The following is a 22,697-nucleotide window of genomic DNA, read 5'->3' as shown; positions in this document are numbered from 1 at the left end:
CAAGGTACTTACATTCTGTCGAGTATGCACACTGACATTACACATCCATTGGAGCATACTGGCTTCATTCCTTGCAAGCTTACGCATGTCCTCAGCAGTCATGGCCCATGTTTCACTGCCATGTAGCATGGCTGTTCGTACACATGCGTCATACAGTCTGCCTTTTACTCTGAGCGAGAGGCCCTTTGTCACCAGCAGAGGTAAGAGCTCTCTGAACTTAGCCCAGGCTATTCTTATTCTAGCAGCTACACTTTCAGTGCACCCTCCCCCACTACTGACTTGGTCACCTAAGCAACGAAAGCTATCAACTACTTGTATTTTTTCTCCCTGGAATGTGGCAGAAGTTGTTCTCTGCACATTTTCAGTGTTTATTGCTCCTTAGCATCTGCCACATACAAAAACTATCTTCCCAGTTAGCCTTCCTTCGATATTGCTGCACCTCTTATGTGTTCATAGCTTACACTGGGTACATCTTATAGTTTCTACCTACCCCTTTTCTACAGATCGAGCAGGGCCATCTACCTGAAGGGATTTGTGGTTTGTCTGCTTTCCTACTTATCAGGACTTGGGTTTTAGCTAGGTTGACTCTAAGGCCCTTTGATTCTAATCCTTGTTTCCACACCTGAAACTTCTCCTCTAGTTCTGATAGTGGTTCAGTAATAAGAGCAAGGTCGTCAGCATAGAGGAGCTCCCAGGGGCATCCTGTCTTGAATTCCTCTGTTATTTCCTAGAGGTGTAGGAGTAGTTCACCAGGATTGAGAAGCTTAAAACCAGTAACCCATGTGAACTCCTCTGTACTAATGACTTTGTTCTTATAGCTGAATTTTAGAAGTTAACTTAGCAAAAACCAAAGCTCTAATAAACAAGTAAACAGAGTACACTAACTCCTTCAGGAAAATGACCCTGTTCAATATGTAGAAAATGTGTAGGTAGCAATTCTATATGGTGTTCCCAGTGCAAACTTTGGGTACATTAGAAGTGTAGTGGAATCATTATTAAAGAAAATAGACTCTGTTGCAGTTATGTAGGAGCAATGAGAACAGATGGTAAATAGATTTCTCAAATGTCCAGGAGGATCCTTAGAAGTAATAGATAGTATGTGATCAAATATGCAGTGAAAGCAGATGTTCTGAAAGTATAGTTGCCAGAATAAGAATAGGATGGAAAAAGGTTGCGAGAGCTACTACTGCTGTTGGTAACAAAAGGTTCTCTTTCACAGCAAAAGGAAGATTGTATGATGCTTGCTTATGAACAGTAATGCTGGTAGATAAATGTGGGCAGTTACTATAAAGGACCTGTGAGGACTAGAAAGAAATGAAACTAGCATGCTGCACTGGATGTACAATGTCAGTGTGCATGTATGACAAAGTACAAATGTGTTGAAAGAAAAATTGGGTATAAGAGGCATCAGATGTAGTGTGCAAAAGAGAAGAGTATGTTGGCATGATCATATGATGTGCATAGATTAGGACACCTGATTGTTTAAGATGGATGGAACCTGTGAAAAGAAGACCTAGGAAGACATGGAACAAAATAATGAAAACCAAGTTCAGGTGGTTGAGCCTCACAGAGGAGGTAACAAAAGACAGATGATTGGTAATGCACTGTCTATCTCAACAGAAAATGTGGTCTCATACGTTTATGCCCCTGCACCTAATTTTTACAAGTCAAATCTTCCCCACTGCTCATTTTTTTAATAACACATCCCTCCTTCACCCTCCCAGCTATGGCACTATTTCCTCAGTTGTTGTAATTACGAGAGCAAAACTGCACATATTCTATTCCATCAATTGTCCTACCTGCTTTCCCTCTCCTTGGAGCCACTTGGTTGTCTTTCACCTCTCTCATTCATTCTTCTAGCAAATTCAGCCTTACCAGAGAGCCACTAGCCATCCAGAGGAATCTATGTTGCTTGGTTCAGTGAATTATTTCTCCCCTACTTGCTCTTTACAACATGCTTATGTTGTATTCAACGAAAGGCACTCACCTTAACTTGTAATGCCTAATTACACTTATTGTGTTACTAGTCAGAGAGTAGGAATTGTGTTATGTTCCTTTCAGTCTGTTCTAAATTTTATTGCATTTTAAACTACATAACTGGATCCTAAACTGCAGAAGTATTTTCAGTTTAGGATCCAGTTATGCAATTTATCTGTTTGTATATAGTTTATCAATCCATATGGGTGATGGCTGTGACACCACTCATAAATATATTTGGAGTAGCTGACAAGTTTTTTTGTCTTTTGAGTTTTTTTCTCTGTTTGCTGACAGCAGTGCACTTTCTCAACTCTTCTGCAAAGCCCATCTGCTCTTGGCTTGCTCAGATATTATGGTATGTTCTCTCTCTCTTTCTCTCTCCCTCTCTCTCAACTGAAGCCTGATGCTGAAGATTGTTAGGGAGGCCTTTGGAGTGCCTTTTGGGGTATTTGTGTTGCCCACTAACCTAACATTTCTGCATCACCAACAACTTACTGTACAAAAGGTGTATCAGGGAAGTCATTTATCTTACTCTTCTATTAGTTAAAAATGTTTTAAAACATTGCAGTTTGGTTGTCTTGGAGCTCCCTCTAATAGTCTTGTGATGAAAGCAACGCATTTGGTGTTCCACTTCGATGACTCTGTTGACATGCAGCTTCCAATTTAGTTTGAATTGGAGAATTCCACTGAGGTATTTTGATCTTGTTCAACATGCCCTAAATACTTCCTGCAGTGTAATCACTTCATCATCACTCTGATGTTTTTTGGGATGGGGATGGATTTGTTATTGTTGGGATTTTGCATTTATTTTAATAAACTTCATTAGCTTACTTTCTCTCTCTCTCTCTCTCTCTCTCTCTCTCTCTCTCTCTCTCTCTCTCTCTCTCTCTCTCTCTCTCTCTCTCTCTCTCTCTCTCTCTCACACACACACACACACACACACACAAATTTATACTGAGTTTTATATTTCTTTCTAATTGTATTTAAGTAGAGCAATCTTTTATGCAAGTTCACATGCTATTGTACATGGATATACTTCAACCCTTTCTTATAAGTTTCCTTCATGAAAGGGTTTCCTTCTTCAGCCTCCTTTAACTTGGAAAGCACTCCAAAACATATGATTCCGATATTGAACTGTTTTATCAGTAACTAGTCCCTATCCAAATATTTAATTGATTTACCTGTAGTTTCACTAGCTTTACTGTGCAGTAAAAAAATATCCTGCTAACTCCTTTCTTTTACATGTTGACTAGAGCTTCTACATTCCAATCAGAAAAACACTTTCGTTGTGGGTTAAATCAGAATGCAAGTTTAAGTATTTAAGGGCTGTATTCACAAGTGATGAGAAGCAGGAGGCTGAACTGAGTGCTATAATTGGAGGTGCTAGTACAGTGTTGTACCTCCAGTTTCAGCATTCGATCCTCAGAAGATGAAAGATTGGTAAAAAAAAGTCAAACTTCATTTTCAATTCAGTTTTTGTGCCTGTCCTCACCTATGGTCATAAATGTTGGATATTGACCAAAAGAGTACAATTATGAATGTAAGTAACTGAAATAAGGTTCTTCTGAAGTGTCTGTGGAGTGCATAGCTCAGAGACCAAAGAGTCTCTCTAGTTTGAGCCACTACTTCTCTGCATTGAGATATCACAACTCTAGCACTACAGACAAATGGTTAGAATACTGCAGGAAAGAACCACATGACAGGTTCAATGCAAGTCAACTGGCCGGAGACCTAGTGGTAGCCTACAAGTGAGATGGTTGGATAATATCCAGTCTCAGTTGGTAATACTGGGATCCAACAGAAAAGTTTAATGATAGCTGTTTCTGATAGGACTCTATAGAGTAGATGCCTGAGGACTCTACCCCCACAACCCTCACAGGAAAAGGTGGGTAGCAAAAATGGGTGGATGGTTTGATAGAAATAAGAGTTGAAAAGTATAATTCTGAACTGAATTTAGATGATTATTCAATGTTTATGAATACATCTGTCCGTGTTGTAACAGATGATCATCAGAATGTTCAGTACTAGTGATCTGATGCTATTCTTGTGCATTACACTATGACAGTTTATGTATTTTAGTATTTTTGTGGATTGGATATTATATCTGTAATTTTCTTAAAGTATTCATTCTGTTCTAAATATTGTCCCAAGCCAGCTCTGACTTAGCAGACCTGTGTTCAACAGTATCCCAGCTATGATAAACCATCTTTTACTCAAACTTAATGTATCTAGAACTATATCATTATCCAAAGAGCCTTCATTTTTTTCTTTTCTTTTTTGTTTTGTTTTAAAGATGATATGGTATGAGAGTAATTTGCTTGTTATTTCTGCAGATAAGTAACCATATAGAGGGTCCCTTGTTTGCTATATCATAAGCTTCTTCATGTTGCATGAACGAATATCAATGAGTTTGAATGCCAGTGGTTGTTTTAGTTAATCAGCAACTCGGACTTATAATGTCTGAGTCAGTCAGCAACTCTGGCTGGCAGTGGCTGTATGAATCAGTGTCTTAGCTTGAACCAACCAATCAAGACCACAAAATGAAATAAGTTTCTATGTGTACCATGATGGTAGAAGAATTTTGTTTCCTTTCTGAGAGTACAAACATCTCAAATCTACTATTCAACCATTGTCCTGGTATATACTTCCTCTAAGAGTCTGATTTTCACAGGAGAGAAATCCTTTGAAGCAATGACATCCCAAAATTTCTTTCATCCCTTCTATACTTTAGCTGCACTGTTTTCACTACATTCACCTCCTGCATTAATTGTTTTTTTGATCTAGTAGAGTTATGGTCAAAGGTACTGTCTTTTTTTCAGGCATCGTATACTTTGAAATACATTATCTAATGTGTTCTGTTTTAAGGCAATAAAGTGCAATTTGGCTGATATTTCTTGCAGGTTAAGTGGCCATGTAGAGGCTCTATAAAAAAACTGTTGATGTCATCCTGAATAGTTCATTGACTCTACTTATGGTTACTCCTGCTGTAACTATTCTTGTTACTTCAGTTACATCTGAAGGCCTAATTTTCTGTCAGCTTGTACCTTTTACATCTATTGCTTTCACTTGGTACCTTCTTTACTCTCTTTTGAGTCTTTGGAAATGTACCTTGGTTTTCAGATTGTGGTCCATGCTTCAAGTTTAGGTCTTTTTCTGCAACTCTTTTACAAATTTTACTCTATTGAATCTAGCTCTGGTATGCCGATATGTGTGCTGTATTCCTCACTAAATTTGTTGTCAACATGCTAATAGCACCACCATTCATGATTTACACTAGGGGATCTCCAAGCTTTTCATTGCAAAGACCATACTGCATATTTAGCAGAGTTTGCGAACCAAGAAAAAAGGATAAAAGAAATATAAGTACAGCAATTCTTGAAGTATGAATTTAATGCATTTATTCATCAAAAACAAAAATATGAATATGTATAAAGTTATATAAATTTTCCATAACTTAATTATTCCTATAAAATATTTCATTTTCATGCTTTTCATAAAAATAACCACTTTCAGTATATTTCTGAAAGAAAATGTGAAACTGATTTTTTTTTTTATTTCAAAATGTCAAAAATATCAAGCTTCAACTTTTATAGCACCAATTATTAAAATTAACTTTAAATGGTCATTACATAAACTTGCTTTGTAGCAGGATTTGACACACTCTATTTTTTTAGAAATGATTGTTAGCACTAGTACATGGTACCAAAGACTGATATAAAATTGTAGGAAAAGCTCTTCAAATGAGGAAACTCTTCATTTGGTCATGACTTATAAAAGTTGATTAAATTTTACTCTTTTTCCTTTCAACATATCATTTGAGTGCAGGTCTATCATTTCTATTTGTAACTCACTCAGAAATTCTGCAATAGTGAAGTTAAATGGATCATGAAACAATCAATTTCTTCTACTTTTGCATTAGGTTTGAGAAAATGTTCCTGAAACTGGTTTTGTAATTTAGAAAGAATTCCTTTCATGAATAAAAAAGAAAAAAATTTTCTACATTTTTAATACAGCTTTTTAAACAAGTTCTTGTAAATTTTTATTTGGACTTCAAATAACAAAAGTTTGGCTTTGAATGCTTTAAAATCACAGATCAAGTTGTTTCTCCTTACAGTTTCAGATTAAATTGACTCATATGATCTATCAGTACCATAAAAAAATGCTAATTTCCATTACCATTTACTGTTTGACATTAGTGATTTTCATCAATTCTCCTCTCATTAAAAATACAGGTACACAATCACTTATTTGGGACCAGATATATTTTGAAATTCAAAATTTTTCTGATTTTGGAAGTGGCAGTACTGTATATCCATAGGATATAACTTCAATTATAAGTCATGCTTCCCAGGAATAGCCTAGGCCACCCCACCCTACTCCAAATTTGGAAATAACTGTGATTTGTATGGAAAAACTTTTGATTTCTACAGCTTTTTAGTTTTCAGATAAGAGACTGTGCACTTGTATTTCATTTTTATTTTAGGGTAAAAATATTGATAGGACATTTCTAAATCTAAGTTATTGAACTGATGTATGATTAAGCAAGTTATGAAACTCAAAATCAATATCCTACAGAAAATTGTAAGAGTGTTGATGAGTAAGTTGTGGGGACTGAATGAAATATAAGCTGACATAATAGGTTTTATGGCATCAGACATTCAAATATTTACTACACATTGCTTACTGTTATACAATATGATAAAGAAACATAGGTTTTGACCATTCACCAACTTCACAAGCTTTTGAAATTTACCCTACCAAACCTTTTACTGCACATGCATTTCTTTCTTCATTAGTTGTTACACTTATAAGTATTTCCATTCAGCATTATAATCTGATGATGTCATAACTGAATACCACTTGAGAGGTTCATCAAGTGCAAAAGAATACAACATACAACTTTTGCTCAATCACTTGAGAAATTATATTATGCTCAATATCTTCAATTTTATGAGCAAATTATTTGCAGCAAGACTGATATTCTGAAACAAACTTATTTTATACTGGACATATTTCCTCTACTGCTTCCATCATGCATTCGTTGATAAGACTCCTACCAGTACATGGCAATTCTCATTTAGCCAACAAATAGCAAATATTTTCGAAGGACTTGATCTATGCTTAGTCTCATAAAAGCAATCCTTTCACTACATTTAAGGCACAAAGCTTTATTTTCTTCTGTAAGGAAGTATTTCACAGCCTTTTTTTTTTATGGACAATGCTTGTTCTGCTATATAGGCGCAGGAGTGGCTGTGTGGTAAGTAGCTTGCTTACCAACCACATGGTTCCGGGTTCAGTCCCACTGCGTGGCATCTTGGGCAAGTGTCTTCTATTATAGCCTCGAGCTGACCAAAGCCTTGTGAGTGGATTTGGTAGACGGAAACCGAAAGAAGCTCATCGTATATATGTATATATATATATGTGTGTGTGTGTTTGTGTGTCTGTGTTTGTCCCCCTAGCATTGCTTGACAACCGATGCTGGTGTGTTTATGTCCCCGTCACTAAGTGGTTCGGCAAAAGAGACCGATAGAATAAGTACTAGGCTTAAAAAGAATAAGTCCCGGGGTCGATTTGCTCGACTAAAGGTGGTGCTCCAGCATGGCCGCAGTCAAATGACTGAAACAAGTAAAAGAGTAATGCTGCCCATGTTATACCTTTTTTATTCTCTATCTTTTTTTTTATTATTATGACTATAGGGCAGAATGTCTTCTCACTTTACAGAATACATGCTAAGAAGCTGTTTTCATCATATTACAATATTCAATTTTATTTGATCTTATAGGATCCTTTCTACTATAGGCACAAGGCCTGAAATTTGGGGGAGGAAACTAGTCGATAGCATCAACCCTAGTGTTTCATTGCTATTTAATTTATTGACCCCAAAAGGATGAAAGGCAAAGTCGATCTCAGCAGAATTTGAACTCAGAACGAAGCCACAAGCAAAATACCACTAAGCATTTCGTCCAGTGTGCTAACAATTCTGCCAACTTGCTTCCTTATCAGATCTTATATAATAAAGAAATTAAAGGCTCTATTCATCTTTTTCTCAACTAAAGTGAAATTAAGCTAACTTTCCATAAACAGCATTAATATAGCATTTTAATATAGATCATTTCCATTCATTTTGAAATGGAGTCTGCGGAACAATAAGTATTATATGATAACAAAACGCGGCTATAAAAAGTGGTGACCTCCCAATGTGATCTCATAGATAAACCACCACATCATAAAAGTATAGGCAATTGTGAAAAATATATAAATTTTCAATAGAAAATAGATGACAGTTTCATTTCACAAAATTTTATTAACAGAAATAAATTTCATTAACAAGTTGAAGAACGTGAAGAGAGAGAAAATAATTACTACATTAGTTTATTTATGTACATTTAGCATTTATAGTACAATTGAAAAGTAAAATTATTTTGTCGTAGAGAATTACGGCTTAAAATTCACACTAGCTAATCCTTCATACTAACTATTAGAGTTCAGAACAATTCAAATAAGTTTTACCATAGATATGGCATAAAAAATAGCCAATATTTCAATGAGTGAAAAGCTCTAGAAACCAAAATAGAAGTACATCTATTTAGGGTACACAGTGAATATGTACTGAGATATGGATACTGAAATCTCAAAAAGAATAAGGGCAGGATGGAAGGCATTTAATTTAAATAATAGATGTGCTCAAAACAAAGCTAGACAATACTGTGCATACCAGACTTTTCAGTAACATTCCTATGCAAGTGAGATGTGGGCTACTACAAAAAGGATAGAACATTGATTGGTTATGACACAAAGGAGCATAGAATGATCCATGTTAAGAATATCATTATGAGATTATATTTGAAATGAGATAATTTGAGAATGGAGCAGAGTGGATGTTGTGATTGCAGAATACTGAAAGCACAAGTTCACTGGGCCAGAAATATCTCAAGGCTCACAGACAACAGGTGGACCTGTGCAGTTGCCAAGTGGTATACAAGAGATCAGAAAAGGCCACTTGGAAGGCCTCCACAATGATGGGAAGATGATTTAGTTAAGTAATTTGGATCAAGATGGAAAAGAATGGCGTGATCAAGACAAAATTGGAAATGCATTGTGACCAGCAGTATATAACAGCATCTGATGGTCTAGTCAATACCATGATACTGTAATGTTATCATTATGTAATTAGTTATATAACTAGTCCAATAAACTTTTGTCTGGTTGAGCAGACATATGAGGAATGGAAACAGCATTCAACCTCTTGTCATGCTGTCTTTATTTCATGCATAATGGATGTGAAATGAGAGAGAATTGACTACAATTCTAAGAGTTTGGATCACAACAGAGAGCCTTCCCACCCATCTTTATGCTCATGAGTTATTTAAAATTTTTCAAGTGATAGAATTATCTCAGATTATAAGAGTAACACTAGAATATTATGGAATCTACTCTCAAAGGATTTGTAATTCTGAATGTACATTTTTCCGAGTGTTCATTTTAGCTTTCCTTGTTTCTTTGAATCAGTAAAATATATACCAATAATATACTGAGAATGTGACTGAGTCAGTTAGGTAAAACAAAAGGCAAGGGTTGTCCATACTACAAACATTACAGTATATTAGTTCAAATTCAAGTGTAGTCAGGCTTGTATTTTATCTCTGTGGGATTGATAATAATACAGCCAATCCATTTAACATAGTAGGGTTAAATGTATCAGTTGTATATATGTATTACTAGCTGTTGGACCCAGCTTTGCTCGTGTTTTCCGTGTTGAAGTTAAGCCTACCTCTGACCTTGTATTGAAATCTTCTATGTTCCTCATGCCAACTATTATCCATTAAGATGTTAAATCTGGTTCGGCAGGGATTTCTCCTGGTTAATGCTTTTGACATATTCCTACATACTGGACCATTTGAAATCGCAGTCAAACTTTTGGGTGTACCTCAACCTATTGAGAGTGATGTTTGTTTATTTCTCTCCCCTTAATGCCACCATCTGTACAAAATTGCTCAGTGTGTCCAATCTCAGCAAAATCCAAAGAAAAGTGTTGAGGTTATGTCATAGAATAGAATCCATGTGACCATTTACATGAAAATATCTCAATACATTATATGAATAATCAATGTTTCAGATGTTGAAGTGGGTCAATTTTCTTCAAAATCAGTTCATTATTTTATTGAGAGAATATTTGATGATTTCTGCCTTTTATCACTTTAATTTTAATTGCCGCTGGACTGGCTCCTGTGCAAGTGGAATGTAAAATACACCATTTCGAGTGTGGCCATTGCCAGTACCACCTGACTGGCCTTTGTGCCGGTGGCACATAAAAGCACTCACTACACTCTCGGAGTGGTTGGCGTTAGGAGGGGCATCCAGCTGTAGAAACTCTGCCAAATCAGATTGGAGCCTGGTGTAGCCACCTGGTTCACCAGACCTCAGTCAAATCGTCCAACCCATGCTAGCATGGAAAGCGGACGTTAAACGATGATGATGATGACTCTGACCATAAACTTGACCTAAATGTCAAATTCCATCAAAATTGGATGAATTCTGTAAAAGTTACAACATAAAATATTAATTCTATGGGTAATTGCTTAAAAAAAGCCTATTGATTTCTTAAAATCTCCTGCTCACACGCAATTATCGAATTTTTGTCAACTCTTCACGCTGACATCAAATAATGGACATGAAGCGTAATCACATGTAAAATTTCTACAAAATCAGTAAGGATGTCTCTAAGGAAATGCTTATTTGCATTTGTGCCTTTTTGAGTCCTTTTGAATTAAATAAACACCTTTATCATCTCCCCCACCACAAAATTTACCTACATCTCAAATTTCATTAAAATCAGATAAAAAATATAAAAGTTACGGCCAAAAATAAAATCCTTATGGGTATTTGCACACAAAAAGCCTATTGATTTTATAAAACCACTACTCAGGCGCAATTATCGATTTTTCGTCAACTTCATATACTGACATCAACTCACTGCCATGAGCCTTGCTCACTCATCAATTTTCATCAAAATTAGACAAAAAATGCAAAAGCTGCAGGAAAAATAACATCATTATGGAAATTTCCATTCTGATTGAGCTCACAAAAATCGATGCCAACTGAGCATTATCGAATTTTCGAAAAATTCCGGCCTTATTTCAACTTCAGGGCATGTGATCTACCTGTGTACCAAAAATCATTAAAATTGGTTGGACAGTGTGGGAGGAGTTGGAGTAACTCCAAACATACACACAGACAGACACCATTACATATTTATGCATATAGATTTTCCTTTCTCATATGAAATTGATCTAATGTGTGTCCTCACTCATGAACACTTTACAACCACTGTCAATGTTGTTTTCTGTATTCTTCCACTGCTACTTCTGCTTCTACAACTAGTCCCTTTTATGGACCAACAAGGGAACTCTTATGTGATTACTTGATCTGTTAGAAATCTTACTCAAATTACATCCCACCCTCTCAATCAAGGAAACAATAAATTGATGTTTCTTACAGAAGTAGCAGGAGGCTACAGGGAGTAAAAAGGGAGCAGACAAATTGCTATGTTTTATAATATTAAGATGGTTTTAAACTTTTTTAATTTGTCCAACACTATGGTGAAGAAAGAAGAATTATATGGATGAAAAAACTCTGTTTTGTATTCTCATTAATAAAGGTGAAGGGGCTTCACTACTAATATTTTGAAGGTGAGGAAGTTGGTAAGTAATATAGTACTACATACTTCTAAAAAGTTATAGCTGAAATGTCTTTAATCATAACTTTGCTCTATCAGATTGAATTGGGACCAAACAACAACAATTTCAGCTGACTGTACATCTTATCCAAACTAAAATCTGCACACACTTGCACACACCCTTGCTTTCCCCATTACATTATCCTTCTCACTTTATTTCTTCTAGACACTTTCTTTAGTTGTGGACCCAATCCTTCTTTCCATCTAGAATGGCACCACACTAAAATTGTTTTCCCCACTTTGTGTTTTTTCTTTTTCCAAGCAAGCCACTCTACAAGAAATCAAAGTGAACGTTAACCATGCTAGCATTTCCCAATTACCCTGACTTGTACACTGGTGATTTAAAGAAGACTATGGATTTGTGCTTATCTCTTTCTGAGACTAACTTTCATCATCATTATTTAATGTCCATTTTCCATGCTAGAACAGGCTGGATGGTTTGGCAGGAACTGGCAAGCCAGAGAACTGTACCAGGCTCCATTGTTTGGTTTGTATGGTTGGGTGCCCTTCCTAATGGCATCTACTTTACTGAGTGTACTGGATGCATCTTGTGTGGCACCAGCACTGGTGCATTTTACATGGCACCATCATCAGTGAGGTCACCAAGTAACTTGCAAGACAAGAACCCTTCAGCTGGGAGAGGGAATGGTACTGAGGGAAGTAGCTTTGGGTTGATTGAGAGGTTAAAGTATAATAGAGAGATAAAGATAGGTGTCTTACTATAGAGGAGATACTTGGCTACCTCAGTGGGGCAAGAATGAAGAGGGAAAAGTGATAGAGAGGTAGACAGAGTGAGAGAGAGAGAGAGAGAGAGAGTGAGATATTGGTGGGGACACATCTACAAGGTATAGTGGGGGGAATATAAGTAGTACAGGAGGGATAGAGGGGAATGTTACATAAGAGTGTGAAGGAAGATGTTTAGAGATAGAAGTGAATGTAACAAGTGATGGTGAGAGAAATTGGAATGGCTGGGGGGTGGTTATGATAGATATGTGAAGGTATGTAGACTGTGTGCAGGTAACAAAATAAACAAAAAAAAGTTTGTTTTCTATCCCACCTTTTTTTTTTTTTCCACAATTCTTCAATATTGTTTTTTAATCTTGATATAGATGAGATTTTTGGTGTTTATAATGATATTCTTTTTCATCACAGGTCTGGATCATGAACAACTAACAAGAGCTTCAGAGAACTTTGCCTCTTCAACAACAACAATTACTACTACTACTACTACACCAATGTTATGTAATTTTTAAGACGATTAGCCAATAATGAATCTGTACTGTTAACAAGACATGAATTCAAATGGGATGAACCCAGTGTTTTTACGGGATGCAAACTTTGCTATTTTTTCTCAGCTGCAGGTTTACACTTTCTTATTGTGACTTGTTGAAAGTAATCATGACTGGCTGCATCCAGTCAGACGTGTTGTCATGGACACACATGGCAATGCTGTCTCACTATCATGCAGTCAAGTCTTATCAACATCTGTTGCAGCTAAATTCAGAAAACATTCCCATCATCAATCTTCTACATAGCAACTGCTACAATCTTGCTGTAAAGTCTTTTTACTCTCACTCCTACAACATATGGAGCCAAGTGATGTACTTTAACTTCTTAGCCATGAAAACTATTGCTCTTCCAGTTGCTTAGTTATGACCTCCTCATATGTGGATCCCGTCCAAAGGGAACAGCCACTGACTCCACCCAAACTACAACAAACAATATCTGTTGCTAATCATCATATAAATTCCTCTTAAAATAGCTCACATTTGCCATTTCCTACTGACGGTACATGTGGATTATACTTGCAAGTATTTCTTACAAATCTTTAACTATTCTGGCCATTTTAATAAATATCTACAGATCTTCCCTGGCTACAAGGCTTATCAATGCAGATCATGTGATAAGGTGTTCTCTACGATGTCTCATCTTAACCAACACACACGTGTACACACTGGGGAGAGGCCATTTTTCTGCAAGTGGTGTTCTCGCCGTTTTAGTCGGAAGAATAACCTTGTAAGTCATATGCGCACCCATGCTACTGAAGATGAAGAAAGTACTGGCCACCACTCACCAATTACTAAACAATACTGCTGCCAAAAATGCAATAAAAGTTTTAGCAGTGTTGACCTTCTCAATTCACATAAAGTGTCACAGCATGGTGATAACAGCAAACGAGGTCACCATGAATGTAACATTTGTGGCAAAGTATTTGTAAGTGGAGTTATGCTGACAATCCATGTTCGAATGCACACAGGTGAGAGACCGTATGGATGCATGTTTTGTGAAAAACGTTTTGCCACTTCATCTGATCTTAACAGACACACTCGCATCCACACTGGAGAGAAGCCATTTCAATGTCGTTTCTGTGGAAAGAGGTTTACACAGAACTCCAACCTTAAAGTTCATTTGCGCACTCATACAAAGGTCTATCCACACCACTGCATGCAGTGTAGTATTGGTTTCACAACACGGGCTGCCCTTACACAACACATTCGTGTACACCACAATGATAACAGCACTCCTACTGACATTATCAGTAACAAAGGTGACATTGCCAAAAAAAGCAGTACTACCAAGAGCCCACCTAATGATACAATCAACAATAATAATATTACTACTAACAGAAATAATAATGGCGCTCAGGGACTGTTAAATATTGTTTCTAAACAAGTTGAGATAAAGAAACTAGAAGATAAAGTGGTTCCTCTTGACTTCTTCCCATCAACTGTTAGTAGTTGGGATAAACAGCTGCTGTCTAGCTTAATGTCTGGTATCAGTTCTTCACCAACAAATGTGGCAAAAGAAAATTCTACCACAGCTGAAAATTTCCCAGTTGAAGGTCAAAACCCATTAATGTGCAGCCTTTGTTCAAGACAGTTTCTTGAAGTCAGTAATCTTGTGCAACATCTCAAGGTGGAACACGACTTGTGTGATAGCAGTATGGATGTTGATCCACTACCTTTAGTGGTCACAAAAGATGAAGTAGATCGTAAGTCTGTCCTTCAGGGTTTGGCACCTGATAACCAATTTACTGTTAAAACAGTGCTACTTGATTTTAACGACAAAGTCATTACCGAGGAGCCAGCAGTCCAATCTTCTTCTGATGCTGCAGGCTACTTCAGCAAAGAAAGCTCATGCAGTAACAACACAAGCAGTAGTAGTTCTGAGAGTGAAATTGCATTAGCTGACAACCTCCAATCATTGTTATATAATAGTGATAAAGTTGCAGAAGGAGTAGAAAATCCTAAAGAAGCCGGTGTCAATGAAACAAAACCAAGTAGTAGAATAGTGAAAAATAGCATCAGTCGAACTCCAAGCCAGACTGGATCCAACATAAAAGTTGAATTAGGTTTTGACAACTGCCAAAAATTAGAGGAAACTGCAAATGTGACTGATCTAACAAGCACGAATGATATGATGCTGTTAACACCTTCAGGTAACTCAACTGTTTCAACATCTTACTCAGGTACAGAACCAGTGTCATTATTAGGCAAGGATATAGAAGTGAACTCTGGCAGGGATTCATCAACAAGAGTTCATGAAATTCCCACATGTTTAGTAACAAGTGAAGGAATTTTGGAGGAATGGGAAACTAGCAGAGACATTGGTTCCACCAACTGTAATACTTTGCCTATCTATGTTAGTGATGATAGTAGTGAACAGTCTTCAGGGTGCAGCAGTCTTATTCCTAATACCTTTGCTGTGTCTGCACTGAACATTCCAAGTAGCAGTCCTTGTATATCAGAGGATATTCAATGCCAAATACCTGACATGCAGGCTCTAACAAATCTAGAAAGTTTTGCTTTTGACAGAGATTCTAATAATATAACAAACAGTGGTGAGTCTTCCTACTTGTGTGAAGAATTTGTAGATATTAACACATTAAACTGTAACTATTCTGAAAGGTCAGACAAAAGACTGAAAATTGACCCAGAAATTACCTGCATTGATTTGTCTTCTCCACTTCAGGATAAACTTGCATCTAAAATTTGTGCTGATGAAGAACCACATTTGTCATCTGAGTCACATGATGGTACTAACAAAGTAGCTAGTAAAGGGTACCTACTCACTGATGCCAATAAAAATGAAATGGGAAATGTTGTTCCCCTGTCTTTATCATCATCAAATGGTGTATGTGTTAGAGAGAGCAACTGTACAGATAACAATATAACCACTGTAAATAATGCTAACGTAGATGATGGCAGGGATTTGAAGAGAACTTCTATCCAAGGTGATGATAAGCTGTGTGGCCAAGAGAACCAGTATGCATGTATGTTGTGTAGTAAGACATTCCAACAGGCCAATCACCTGACATATCACATCAGGACACACACTGGTGACCGTCCATATAAGTGTGTATATTGTGGCAAGGCCTTTGCTAAGCCGTCCGATTTGAATCGCCATACCCGCATTCATACTGGGGAAAAACCTTTCAAATGTGAGTTTTGTGCCAAGCGTTTTACACAGAATTCAAATCTTGTGTCCCATTTACGCACTCATGCTACATCACAACGGCCATACAGATGCAGTCACTGCAATAAATCCTTTTCAGACTTTCCACTTCTCAGTAAACATCTTGCATGTCATACGACCAAAAGCTACAAATGCAAATTGTGTTTGCGAACTTTCAGCAGCATTCATCTACTTTCCAAGCACACCGCACATGCTCATAACCATCTAAATGTCAGAAGTGGAATTACCAAACAGAAACGTTGTCATATTTGCAATACATGTGGTAAAGAGTTCCTTACATCATCAGATCTCAAGCGTCACACACGTATACACACTGGTGAGAAACCCTTTGCTTGCGACTATTGTGAGAAAAGATTCAATCAAAGTTCTAATCTTATTTCTCATGTAAAAACACATTCGGGTGTAAAGCCACACAAATGTGATTTCTGTCCCCGTGAATTCTTCTCAACAGCCATGTTATATCGTCATCGAAGATTACATACAGGTGAAAAACCTTACAAATGCAATATATGCCAAATGTGCTTTTCACGAGCAAACTTTCTCAAATATCATATGGCAACCCATTGTGAACTTGAAAATTCCTCTGAGTCAGCTGTCCAAGTACATGAGAAGAAAACTGCAAAACCCCTTGAAACTATGGCAGGTTACTTAAGTTCTCCTCAGCCACAGTCCCATGTTGAGGAAGAACCCAAAGAGATAGTTGATGGAAAAGATAATGCAGATAAAGGAGAAGTGATAACTAACTCCTACAGTGAAACAAAAAACAGCAGTTGCAATGAATCCCCTTCAAATAAGGCAGAGCCTTCAGAAAATATTACTTTAGATCTTAGCACATATGTCAGCAATGATGGTAACATGTACCTTACATCTTTACCAGCTTCTGTAGAATCTGAGGATCCAGCTGGTTCAAAGAAATTAGTCAGTATGACGACAACATTAGCACCTCATTTGCAGTCTAGTGGTTTCCAATGTCCATTTTGTATGAAGTCCTTTGACCACTCCAGCCTTTTGATCAATCACATCATGACTCATAATGAGCAGAAACATTATTCCTGTAAAGTCTGCTCAAAATCCTTTTTCACCAGATCTGCACTCAGACAACATTCTTCAAGACATAGACAACGTAAGCCATTCAGATGTGGCTACTGTTCCCGTCGATTCTATCTCAATGTCTTTTTATTACTGCATTTGAAGAAACACACTTCAATCTGCAAGTATGTGTGCAATGTATGCTGTTGGGTAACAACCAGCCTTGTTCAGGTTAGGCACCATAAGAAACTCTATGCTGGGAGACAACATACATTCAGTGTGAAACATTCTGCTGAGCCTGGTGTCAGTAATGTTGAAACCCAAAGTAGAACATATTATCCCATTTCCTTGTCTAAAAAGTTATACCAAAGACAAAATAAGGTGGAGAATCCTGGCAATAAATTATTTCAATGTAGTATGTGTTTAGAACGCTTTCAACACCTCTCTAGTCTTGGTCAGCATGTTGTAGTGCATAAGAAGAGTGACAGACACAAAAAAGAAAATACAATTCAACCAATAACACTTCTCCAGGTTAGATCTGGTCATTGGCAACTTAATAAAGGGGACAAAAAGTTTCAAGACAATCCATCGACCTACATAACATCTGCATCAAATTTTGATGCAGACTCTGTCTCACAGGAAAGAAAAGATGCTGCTGATTCCAAAGAAGTTGAATTATTCAACAGGTCTAAGTCCGATAGATTAATTTCTAAGACCACTCACAACTATAGGCCAAGTGTTAAACCTCTAGAGATCTCTATTGCAGGACACAGTTGGTTAACTGGTGACTCTGCATTTACTGAAGAATCCCCAGCTTACAAAAGATGCAATGAAAATACACAAAGTGTAGCTTATTATGCTACAAAATCCAAGGCTAAATCTAAAAATCAGGTAAAAAGTTTGAAAAGGCAGGTAAATTTTCAAAATGCATCCATACAGAAAGACACTACAATTACACAAGCTGTTGTGGATGAATCAGGGAATGATCCCAAGGCTGTTATGAAACAATCTAAAACTTCATTAAATCAAGAAGGCAAAATAAGGCCAAAATTTCCAATAAGTTCACCAAGTTTAGAAAATAATCGTAAACAGCACCAGTGTGAAATATGTGGTCGTACTTTTGTTCAGGCATGTCACTTAACTTATCACATTCGAACACACACTGGAGAAAGACCTTATGGCTGCAGACATTGTGGGAAAGCTTTCTTCACATCATCTGATCTGAAACGTCACACACGAGTTCATACAGGTGAGAAACCTTTCAAATGCAACCATTGCCGAAAAAGATTTACTCAGCGTTCAAATTTACTCATCCACACTCGCTCTCACACTGGTGATAGACCTTATCGATGTCGTTTATGTCCCAAAAAATTTTCAACTTCTTCTATGTTGGCCAGACATCAACAAACTCACTCTACAATCACCAATCATTCTGAAATCAATTTCTGTTGTCCTGCTTGTCAACAGAAGTTTACTAATTATTACAGTCTCACTAATCATCTCAAAGCTTCTCATCCAAGTTTGGTGAAAAAGCCAGAGTACAAGAAGAAAGAAAAGACAATGTCTACTCCACATACATCCAATAAGTCAGATTCATCATGGCTACCTGTGAAATCTGGAACAGTTACTATTTCTGATGATTCACTATCTGATATGGTCACATATTTGTCAGCTACACTAAGCTGTGCTGTGTGTGAAAAATCTTTCCCAGATAGCATTCAGCTTTCTAAACACCAGTGTAACCAACAACCTCATCAAGAAGATAACCTGAATTGGGCCACAAATGTTAAAGCCTTTGATTCTACAATATCAACATCTGCTTCCCAGAAAGATTTATCTGGCAGAATTCCACCTAGATCAGTATTCAAATCTAATGAAAGCTTCTATAACAACAAAGGACTGAACAGGAGTTTGGGAACCATGAATGTAACCACTGGAAAGGTTGATTTGATGGAAGAGCAGCCATCTGATCTACAAACAACAGAAACTAGCAAGGAAACTAGCGACCTTCTCAAATCTCTAAGTTTGTCAGATAAAGATCCAGAAAATGTTGCAACAGAGGAAAAAGTATGTGACTTGGTAAAGGAAAAATCTGATGTAGTTTTAGTTGAAAAGCTTGTGCCAGTTACCAAGGCAAATGAGAAAGAACAGTCAGCACCTTCTCAACCTGTAGTGGCTGGGAACAAAAAATTCTCTGAAGAGAAGTCCCCAAACCAGTGTGAAATCTGTTTCCGTACATTTTCACAGTCTTCCCACTTGCGTTACCATCTCCGCACACATACAGGTGAACGACCCTACCACTGCGATTACTGTGATAAGGCATTTTTCACATCCTCTGATCGAAATCGACACACTCGAGTGCACACTGGAGAAAAGCCATATGGATGTGGCCTATGTCAGCGTACCTTTTCGCAGAAGTCTAATTTGATGGGACACTTGAAGACACACAACCGCCATGGTACAGCAGCAGTTTCTTACACATTTTCTAAAGGACAAAAATTTCTTAACGGGACACATGCATCAAGTTTGAAGGTTCAGTTTAAGAAGTCTTCCGAAAGAGACTCTTCTATTTCTAATATTCATTCCTCTTCTGCTTACTCTTCATTGTCTTCCTCCATTTCTCATAGTTCCATTAGAAGAACAGAAAAAGTTTTTCAAGATTCTTCCAAATCCATTTGGAACATTCAGTGCAAAGTAGGGTCTGTTTTAAAGCCAATCCTACACCTCAATACCAAAGAGTTAGACCATAACCAACAAAAAAGTTCTTTCAAAACTCAAGAAACCAATCAAAGTCGTTTTTCCACTGAAGATACAATGTCACATTCAAGGTCTTTCTTATCAGTCAGTGATAAACAGAACAAAAGTGAGTTTCAGTGTTCTTTGTGCTCTCGTACTTTTCCACTGCAGAAACAGTTGGCTTCTCATATGCGCTACCACAGTGGTGTGCATCGGTATCCTTGTTCTATCTGTGCCAAATCATTCCTAAAGATGTCTGATCTGCGTCGACATTTGCGTGTTCATTCAGGAGAAAAGCCATTCGTTTGCAAATGGTGTCCTCGTAAGTTTTCCCAATCATCGAACCTCACTGCTCACCTGCGCACTCATTCAGGTGAAAAACCTTTCCAATGTGGACTCTGCAATAAGAAATTTTCACAGTCGTCTTCATTGAAGATGCATACAAAGATGCATCAACCAATCTGCATTCCTGCTCGGTGCCGATTTAGTCCTGTTTAGCAATTCCTTTTTTTTTTTATCACTTATGCCAAAGCATAGTTATAGGTCAGCAACCTGTTGTTTCAGTGACCTCCACTTGCCAAAAAACTGAAATATCTTAAAAACACTCCTACCCGCCCATCCCACCAAAAAATAGAAATTTAAAAAGCAATTATACAAAAAAAAAAAGAGAAAAAGTAAAACTAAATGGGTCTGATGAAAAAGGCCTAGCATGTAAAAACTTATCTGTGAATATGTATAGAGGTATGTTAATGAAGGTTTAGCAAGACAAATCTATGCAGTCTATTAACCCACATTCTATATATATAAAGATACATGAGTGTTTGTGTGTGTGTGTATCTGTATATATGAATATGTATCTGTGTATATGTATGTATATGTATCTGTGTGTCTGTATGTACATGTGTACATACACACATACCATATGTACATATATATATGTAACAATTGTACCTATGCACACACACAAACACACACACACACACACACACACACACACACACACTCACACACACACACACACACACACACATATTTATACCTAATCATACATATTTATTTGCAAACACATCTCTTTCTCACACTCTCTTTCCTTTTCTCTTTCTCACACCATCACACATGTGTGTCTATGCATGTTTGTAAATGGGGAGAGAGAACTAGTTATTCTTTTAAATTTTTTATTGGGAACATAACTACATTTCAGTTTTGTTTTATTGCTAGTTTTTCATATATTTTTTCCTTCATATATATATATATATATATATATATATATATACACATACACACATACATACACACACACACATACGCACACACACACACACACATACATACACACATAATTTCTCAATAAGCAAATATGAAAAAAATCCTCAGTAAAAGAAGATTAAAGCTGCATAACAAACATTGTTTTCAGTAATATATACAACCAACACATATGTATGCATATGTATGTGAAGTATATTTGTGTGTGCATGTGTGTTTTGTTGAGCTTAATTTTCTAATGTCTTTTGCTGAGTGCTGATAAATCATCCAAAGCATTTTACCAAATATTACCTTGTGGTTGGTTGAATAATATTCCAAAGTTCATTTGTTAAATGAGCTTTCACCAAAAACTTGTTGATATTTTCAAGTGCATGAGAGAAAATACATTGCATATTATAGACATATGACTGGACTAGTACATATGAACAGATTAGTGCATATGGATGGATTAGTACATATTCTTTTACTTGTTTCTGTCATTTGACTGCGGCAATGCTGGAGCACCATCTTGGGGGGTTTTAGTTGAACAATTCGACCCGAGGTCTTATTTCTTGAGCCTATTACTTATTCTATCATACCCTTTTGCTGAACTGCTAAGTTACAGGGTCATAAACACACCAACACCTGTTGTCAAGTGGTGATGAGAGGACAAACACAAAGACACACACAGATAGATATATACAGGAGAAAAACTAGACTTAGTTGATAGCTTCCGATATCTAGGTGACCAAGTTAGTAGTGGGGAGGGTGCGCTGAAAGTGTAGCTGCTAGAATAAGAATAGACTGGGCAAAGTTCAGAGAGCTCTTACCTCTGCTGGTGACAAAGGGCCTCTCACTCAGAGTAAAAGGCAGACTGTATGACGCATGTGTACGAACAGCCATGCTACATGGCAGTGAAACATGGGCCATGACTGCTGAAGACATGAGTAGGCTCACAAGGAATGAAGCCAGTATGCTCCGATGGATGTGTAATGTCAGTGTGCATACTAGACAGAGTGTAAGTACGTTGAGAGAAAAGTTGAACATAAGAAGCATCAGTTGTGGTGTGCAAGAGAGACGATTGCACTGGTATGGTCATGTGGCAAGAATGGATGAGGATAGCTGTGTGAAAAAGTCCCACACCCTAGCAGTTGAGGGAACCTGTGGAAGAGGTAGACCCAGGAAGACCTGGGATGAGGTGGTGAGGCACGAACTTCGAACATTGGGCCTCACCGAGGCAATGACTTCTGACAGAGACCTTTGGAAATATGCAGTGCGTGAGAAGACCTGGCAAGTCAAGTGAGACCAATATCCAAGGCCTCTGCCAGGGGTGTAGCCAGCCCACTTATGCATACCTTCCTTCCTTGGACACTAAACTCCGCTTGCGAAGACCTGTTGATGCAAGTGAAATCGAAATTGAACTAAATTCGATGACTGGCACCCATGCCAATGTTGTCGCCTTCATTGGACACTAAACTCGGCTTGCAAAGACCTGTTGGGG

General features: G+C 37.3%; 1 protein-coding gene across 1 annotated transcript in view; it reads left to right on the top strand.

Moving 5' to 3' along the window:
- The window catches only part of LOC106867504 (zinc finger protein Xfin), an 80,850-nt gene extending 58,159 nt beyond the window's left edge, over positions 1-22,691 (top strand). Inside the window, exon 2 of the mRNA XM_052975172.1 lies at positions 12,866-22,691. Within this exon, the coding sequence (XP_052831132.1) occupies positions 13,634-20,452 (6,819 nt within the window). The 5' untranslated portion in view covers positions 12,866-13,633 and the 3' untranslated portion in view covers positions 20,453-22,691. The remainder of the gene's footprint in view (positions 1-12,865) is intronic.
- The last annotated feature ends 6 nt before the right edge of the window (positions 22,692-22,697 follow it).

The sequence above is a fragment of the Octopus bimaculoides genome, chromosome 20, assembly GCF_001194135.2.
Source record: "Octopus bimaculoides isolate UCB-OBI-ISO-001 chromosome 20, ASM119413v2, whole genome shotgun sequence".
NCBI lineage: Eukaryota > Metazoa > Mollusca > Cephalopoda > Octopoda > Octopodidae > Octopus > Octopus bimaculoides.
This window is presented reverse-complemented; position numbering and strand designations above follow the sequence as displayed.